At 35.0% G+C, this 8343-nt stretch overlaps 1 protein-coding gene across 1 annotated transcript; it reads right to left on the bottom strand.

Moving 5' to 3' along the window:
• Positions 1–1303: 1303 nt before the first annotated feature.
• On the bottom strand, positions 1304–7057 carry LOC144571362 (sodium/calcium exchanger NCL2-like). Its single transcript, XM_078320637.1, has 7 exons — positions 6551–7057; positions 4527–4715; positions 4218–4399; positions 3909–4054; positions 3171–3438; positions 2558–2860; positions 1304–1730 (listed from the first exon to the last, which is right to left on the bottom strand). The coding sequence occupies exons 1-7, from the start codon at positions 6942–6944 to the stop codon at positions 1482–1484; spliced, it is 1731 nt and encodes a 576-aa protein (XP_078176763.1). The 5' UTR covers positions 6945–7057; the 3' UTR covers positions 1304–1481.
• Positions 7058–8343: the final 1286 nt, after the last annotated feature.

Below are 8343 nucleotides of genomic sequence, written 5' to 3'. Positions count from 1 at the left end.
GTCCCTCTTAAGTTTCGTATTTTCGGGAAAACAAAACTGAGTACTGAAGTTTGACCGTTCTTAATGAGCACACTCGTTGACTATGTGACGGTGGTATCCACAATAAGATAACATGAACAACAGTTCGCAACTTCGCATAAATCTCTCCAGCAATTATTCAAGTGCCATTAACTTATTTTGGTTTTCCTTTCATCACTAAAAATTTGAGCAATATATATTTCCAACCTCGTATCAAGGTTCGAAAGATAGAATAATCTCTCTTGGAAATAGAATTAGATACGCTTTTCGGGATGCTAACATTGAGTAGCATTTTAGGTCCTTTAAATAAATTTATAGGTCATGTTTGGCTGTGGAGTAACTTTAATCCGAAGTAAATTGGTTACTCCAAATTATAAGGTAGAGTAAGTTAATTATGTTTGGTAGAGTAAGCTAAATCACCTCTTTAAATGGAGTAAACTAAACTGAATTAATTCAAATCTTATTTCCACTTACTCCATCAATTTTACTCTTTATTTAGTGAATTAAGTATGGAGCAAGGAGTTTGATCTACCCTTTACTCCACAACCAAACGTGACTATATTTTTTTATCAATATATTTATTGACTTTAAGAAAAAAAATTATATATGCTTTTCAAATCAGTCCTAAGTGCTCTTCGGATTTTCTTCATAATATTTTGGCATTCATTCCCTGCATGAACACCATTCAAAATGAAAGAAAATGCTTATAAAATGTAGATGGACGACATTGACGTGGGCTTTCTCACGAATGTACATCAGTCATGATAAGCTGATAAGCTGAGTCCGCATCGTCTGCATTAAGTCAAAAAAGCATCTCTTGAGTTAAAGCATCTTGGTCGTTTGATTTTAAATGGACGCATCTTGTTCGTCTGATTTTAAACGGAGCTAATCCGAATACAACTTAAATTTCAAAAGCCTTTTAATATTAGTGTGGATTTAATCCGCACGAATCTTAAAACAGATCAGACGGCTCAGATGTAGACGGCTCAGAGCATACGAATTCATGATAGACTCAGGTTTGTGGTGCCATTTTTAAAGATCAATCAAACCACCAGAGAAGGTCAAGGTTTATTTTCTTAACTCTTTTGCTCGATGGTTTACTCACAAGAAAAAAAAAACATTTTGCAAGAGAATGCACTTCTCAAATATTGGACTCAAAGAGAGAAATAAAGGAAATTTCCGAGCAAGGAGAGGCATGCCTCAGTTATTGCTGTAATGTTGTTTTGAATGTAACGAGATAGTCACCAGTAATATGATCTCCAACTGACTTAAAAACACCACAAACTCTGTCACTGCTCATCACATAATATGTCAAATAAAGATATCCAATACAATAATTGTACAATATTAAAAATCATAGCCATAATTACAAAATATTCAAGAGATCACATCATATTAAGTACAAAAAACTGGATAGTAATTTCCTCAGCCTTGAAAAAGAAAAATTCTCACCATGCCAGAATCTATGACCAGCCGAATTTATAATCTAGCACATAAACGAGTGCGAGCGAAAACGGGTACAGGAGATATGCCACAAAACAGGTCCACAGAGGGAAGTTGGTACGGAAGCTCGTAAAGAGACCCATGACTATGCACACGATTAAAATAACAAGCACTTCTGATGAAAAATCCCATGTCAGATGCCTCACGTAGACCAGTGCCAGGAACACTGCTAGGCACAGTGTGTTATTCATAGTAGCTCCTCCATAGATCTAAAAAAATGAAACATTTCCAACAATAATTTTAAGTTGAGGTTTGAGGATAATGTGCACTATGTAATTCAGTCCAGATGAGGTCCACTCTCGGTCTGTAAGGCTTAAAGGTACCAGCTCGACAAAAAATCATAATAACTCATTATTTATATATGATTTACTTAATCAACTTACCGAGTCATTTATTCTTGAAAATACTTTATGTTTTATTCTTAATTTTTTTTACTTGGCTCAGCTTTTCCATAATTATACAAGGGTAGGATTCCAATCTACATTTTTGGTACCATCAGGTATCACATTCTCTATTTTGTATTTACATTTATAAATTTTAAACCAAAACATCAAATTAGAACTGTTGATCTTGCTCTTTTTTTTCACGAGATATGTGTCCAAATTTTTTTTTTTTTTCAGATCTCATTTTATACTTAGATCAATAAGCCAAAAGAAAACAGATTATTAATTAATCACTGTTAACTAGATTCATTCATTTTATGAACTCTTAAATCTTGTTCGCAACAAATTAAAAAAATTATAAAATTTTACATTGTTGCATTTCTCATGAAAAAGCACAAGCTAAACATTTTGGATTAAATTTATAGATATTAATTTTTATATATAAATGCTAAACAGAGGTCGTGGCATTTGGTGGCACCAAAACTTATGGCCCTCCTCATAAATATAAAGTATGAAAAATATGATTTTTAGTTGAAGATTAGAAGTGGAGATGGAATTGCGAAATTGGAGTCAAATGAGACAATTGGTACACTTTGACCATTAATTTAACAATTGAAAGTTGATTGAGGGTTATTGGCAGTGCATAATCATACCTCAGAGAAAGTCAAGGAAGAAGTCTTCTGTTTCTTCCTACTTGCAAAAATAATGGCAGAGACAGCCTCACTCGAATTCGTAGCCAACGGCATTGCAATAAAAGATATAAAAAAGGAAGGTATGCTTGTGGCTTGAGAAAAATTATGAACAGTGTCTACAAGTGGGTCTGCAAAAGCAGCTGCCATGACAGCGCCGATAATTAAAAATAGGACAGCTTTAATGGTGATCCATTTTTTGTTAATGACAATTTCCTCCTCTCCGTCTTCGTGGTCTATTAATCTGTTGTGCTCATCTCTAGTTCTCTGAAAATTTAAATTTGAATAAAGATAATTACACTATCAGAGAACTATTTTAAACTAATCAACAATCAGAGGATACTATATTTAATCAGGAATTCCTCGAAGCAATAAGAAACATAAGATTGAACTAACAAGACCACAATTCTACAAACAAATGGAAAATTGGTAAGGCATCTGTTATAGCACCGCAGTACTGATATGCAAGACTCAATTTGTTGAGAACATGTTTAAGAAAACTTATAAGTTGGTAGATTTTAGCTTTAAGTTACTATGAAGGGTGCAGAAAATTCATATTGAAAATTTCAACAATTACCTGGTGAAAATCACTTAGAAAATTTGATGAATTACTGCCGGATATTGAGACAGTGCGCCTAGCTTCTTTAAGCCATTTTGATATGCCTGCAATGAACTCTTTTTCTTCGATAAGGTTATTATCTGAAGTGTCAAAATCCTCCATTACTTGGTTGACAGCTCCTTGTTTTTCCCAGCCCATCTCCTCAAACTGGACTCCAACCAGAAATGCGTGCAACTCATCACGGGATATATGTTTGTCTTTGTCAGAATCTATTGCGTCAAATAATCTGTGGAAAGAATATAACGAGTTGATATTCTGTAATGAAAAAACAAATCTTTTTATGCCATTGAAGAAATTACTTAGGTCATCACACAAAAAAAGGAAATAGTTAAAACATTTAGACCATGGTTCCATTGCAATTGATAGAAGTACATAGTGGTTCTTAGTTGATACATACCATTCCCAGGTGCATCCAACATTGTACCAAGTACCAATACAGAGAGTAAATTTAAATTTGGAGCGAACAAAATTGGTAACCAAACCTAATCAATGATAGAAAAATAGTACTCAAATCTATAGCAAAGTTAGCTTAGAGATCCTCCACTATCCAGTTGTTTTTTCACCAAAACACAAAATAAAAAGGTAAAACCATGAAGTTCAGCTGCATCAAAATCAGAAGCAGTACTCGTATATGGTAAGTTATCCTTGATATGGAGATATGAACTTAAGTTGAGATTAAAATCTGAAGAGACCAACTTTGATATTGCAGGTTCATCTGGTGTGCCATCCTCTTTTGTGAGCTTAGTGACTAATTTACTCTCAAAGTGGTGCAGAATTCCAGACACCACAAGCTTAAGTCTCACATATTCTAATCTTCTCTTCTGGACCCACGGTTGAAATATCTGACCACAATATAAAAAAGGATAAACAGATGAGTTACATGTCCATTTTCTTGACATACTAGAGATGAGAACATAGAAAATTAACACACTCTTTATGATTTTTCATGAATAAATAGAAGTATTATTTGAAACCTTAAATAACAACTTGAGGCCATCTCTTTACCTGATAAAAAGCATAAACCAAGACTAGCAACACCGAGATTATTAAACATATCAATATAACCACACGCTGGGCAGAGTCAAACTTGAAAACTTTTGGCAGTTGGATAAGGATAAAAGGTAAAATAGAAATTGCCATAATCTTTGCCGCATCGCTTGTCTGCTTATCAGTGGACACGCCAGATTCTGTGATACATGATCATTGCCATAAATTTTCTAGTCAGAAAAAAGGAATTCCAAAGGGAAAAAAGATGATTTTGAGAATGTCACAGAATAACAGAAAAATTGATACGAGGCAAGAGAAAAAACATACTAGTTAGATTAAAACCCTTGGTATCTTGTGAATCAATGGAAGTAGAATTCTCCGAAAGGTCGGTCTTGGCAACAACAACACAAGTTCCCCAAAGAAGCGTCAAAAGAAAGACAGTCGACCCAGCAAGGAGACCCATTCCAATTAAAACCTGACTTTGTGCAGTTTCTTTGCTCCCAGATAGACCAGAAACTGTAGACAAACAGATCATTGATTATCTATCATATCAGTTATTGAGTGTTGAATTAGAAACATTCAAGATCACGATAAATAGTCTATCTATTAAAAGTTAAAACAGGTCTTTATGCATGTGTATGGAACCAAGGGCAAAGCCAGGATTTTTACCGGGGGTAAGCAAAAAAAAAAAATATTATGAATTCATTATTGATTGATTTTATTTAATTTAATACTCCTACCATAGTTCAGTTGTAATAGAACTATAGAAGAATCTGTATGTAGTATCTTCAACTGTATTCTTATTGGTAAATTGGAATGACAAATAATATATGCAGAAAGGATCAGACAGAAAGTGCCAAGTAGGCCCCCATTAGGCCCACATGACACTTGAAATCTTGTCTATCCATTTCCCAAGATCCAACTGATGATTGAGACTACGCTGGTACGAAGATCTAGGGTCAAAATATAGTATAATTTAGTCAACATTAAGCACAGTGCATAGAGAAAAACTTGCAGATGTGCAATTTCTTTTCCGATTAAAATAAAAATATTTGGTGGCTTTAGATCATTTTGAGGTTGTTTAATGAAAGCACTCTGATCCTTAAATTGTTCAAAAAGGATGGTACTTGGCGCGTTCAAAGATACATGCTTGCTTTTACAGAATAGGATTATGCATGTGACGTGTCCCCAAATAAGAAAAGCAGCTATATTAATTAATAAAAGTTAGCTAATTAAAAAAAGTAGAAAGTAGTTTCTGTTAGATTTGAAACTTTATTCCCTTCAAGCTTAGCTTTAACTTCTTTTGAGCTAGATTGCAAAAGGAATTTAAAAGGAGAAGGCAACTATTTTTCAAGTCAAAAGGTTTTGTACCTAGTTTACCCCTCAGCCCTTTACTAAGGCTTAGTATTAGCTTCTTTAGCTTACTTTTGGAACTTGGCTATTTCTAGGATTTGGTTAATATGTTGTTTGCTTGGTTGTTTTGTCAATGTGTTTTTGAGAAACGGCAAGACCAGGGGTTTCCCTGGCTGAACTGATGCTTGTAATTATACTATTTCAGCAATGAAATGGGCTTTTCAGCCTTTTTTTTTTTTTTAAGGTCAAAAGTAGGAGTGAGGGGGGTGTCCGATGGGCATCGGACCAAATAGGGTTCGATGAGGGGTTAAAACCGTCGGATCTGCTTTAAGATTCGCACTCGCAATTTCGCGTCTGCTTTAAAATCCGTACACACGAATCCTAAAGCAGATCCGACGGTTTAAACCCCTCATCGAACCCTATTTGTGTCCGATGCCCATCGGAAACCCCCCTCTCCCCAAAAGTAGAAGTGAACAAATAAAAAGATTTATCGGGACCCTGTGCACCATTTTCCTAAATTTGGGGACTGAAATAGAAAAGTTCCATTACTTTTGAAGTTAGTCCCACTGTACACGTTAGATGGAGAAGCTGAACTGGATAAGTGGAAGCTCCCAATAAATTCTATTAATTATAATCAATGTGACCCGACTAGAATTAATTTGGCGGTTGAAGAACAAGAAAGTTCAATCATGAAAAGCATTTACAGCAACCAATTGAGAATAGACAATCAATTATTTGGTCCCACCAAGCTGGCAATTCAGAGAAATGGGGCCAAAACTACCAAAAAAAATACTGATGCAAAACTTGTAATTTTTTCATGACAGCATTAACAGGCAAATTTCCTCGTTCTCAAGTCTCAACTGTAAAACGAAGTTACTAATGTGATCAAAGTACGAATTTTTCGTTTATACCCTTCCATGAATTTTAATGCTATTTCTGGTACCTGGAATTGGCATGCTAAGAAAAAATTTCACAAAAACATCAAATCCGAAACATACCAAGTATGAGCAGTGCATCAGGCAGAGCTCCAAGGATGGGAAGAAACAACCCGCCGACAATTCCGGGGCCGAGAATCTCGAGCAGCAACTCACTGCCAGAGGAGAGAAAAGTTGCGGCCTTGAACATGAGAAAACCATAAACCAGAATCAGGAAAAGGTTTCCTAATACCGTCTCAGTGCAGGGAAGAAAGCCATAGGTTTGTTCGCATCCAGCGGTTGAATTTCCACCGTCGGATTTGAGATGCCGGGCTATGTGGAGAGAGTGGGGCTGTTGGATGATTGGGTTGGGGGTAAAGCGAGAGTACACCGGAATGGCGAGCGCGCAAAAGAAGAGGAGAGAGAGGAGTTGGTGCTTTCTCCTAGCCATTGGTGGGGCTGAGAGAGATGAAACCATTATTCTCTGGGCCAAGAGGGAAGAGAGCTAAGAACTTCGGTGAAGAATGAATGAGAGGAGAAGAGAAATGGCGAGCTTTTAACTTACTGGGTCTGGGTTGATCACTTTATTGTGAGAACGGCTTTTTAATCGCACGCCTTTCCCGTTCTGTCGATTAATGGCTTTATTTCCTTTCCTAAAGTTTGTTTCTTAATTCCTTTCTTCTTGAAAATAATTTTGACCAATTTTGCCTCCAACTAGTGAAATATTATTTTTTTAATAACTATTACTGGACCACTCATTTTTTCACAAAAAAAATGTTAGAAGTAGGGTACATTTAAGGGCTGCTCGGTAGTCAGCACACATCAATTTCACCTTTTTAGGCTACTCGGTACATGTCAATTTCATCCAATCTCATTTGTACCGAGTGAATGCGTATCATCTGCATTAATTTAAAAAGGTAATATTTTGATTTAATAAATTTCAACCATCTTATTTTAAACGGAATTAATTTGATTTCTGCATATAATATATGAGGTCTATGTCTAATTTATACGAATTTTAAAACATATCAGATGGTTTGAGATTCATTAATTCAAAAGATTCATTTTTTAGTTAACATAGAGGATACGAATTTGTATCGAGTAGCCTATTCGGTGTCCTCTTTTATGTACCGAATAAGCCAATCTGTTCTTATAGTCTTTTTATAAGAAATCAATCACATATATTGGTTCAGTAAATTTTGCTTTCTTAATTATTAGAAAAAAAAATACCCAACTTGTACTGCGAGATTTGGGATATAAATTATGAATAAATTATTTGAACAAATATATGAACAATGTACAAATCAAATTATCACACAATATATACATACCTGCTTACCTAAATACCTAATCTAATATAGAAGATTTGGAATTAAAATCTGCTGCAATCCTTGACTCGTGAACAGTATTTCTGAAATCTCTAAAATTCTAAATCTAACCGTTCAATTTTTCCTTTGCACATATTTCAAAATAGCTGAATTTTATGTACACGCATCTCAAAATAGTTTAACAGCTAGATTCAGAAAAATAGAGATTTCAGTTCACATACCATAATTTCAGCAGATTCGTTTCCGAAAATTTGTGAATAGGCTTTTGTGACCCAATCTTTTTGTCAGGTTGTCAACTTGTCATAATCTTTCGTCTGCGTCAATATTTAAATGTTGGACTCAAGCAATCAACATGATTTTCTTAGCTAGCAATACTCTTTTTTTTTTTCTGAAATCTTGTCAGGGGCTGACAAGGCCACAAGGGTTTGCATTAATGAATAATGATAGCGTTTTACAATCCTGACCAAAGACATGGGCACATGGCCATATTCAATCCTATGTTTTTTTTTTTTTTTTTTTTTTGAGGAAAAGCCCGTAGGCGATATTCAA

The sequence above is a fragment of the Carex rostrata genome, chromosome 19, assembly GCF_964058835.1.
Source record: "Carex rostrata chromosome 19, lpCarRost1.2, whole genome shotgun sequence".
NCBI classification, from domain to species: Eukaryota; Viridiplantae; Streptophyta; class Magnoliopsida; order Poales; family Cyperaceae; genus Carex; species Carex rostrata.
This window is presented reverse-complemented; position numbering and strand designations above follow the sequence as displayed.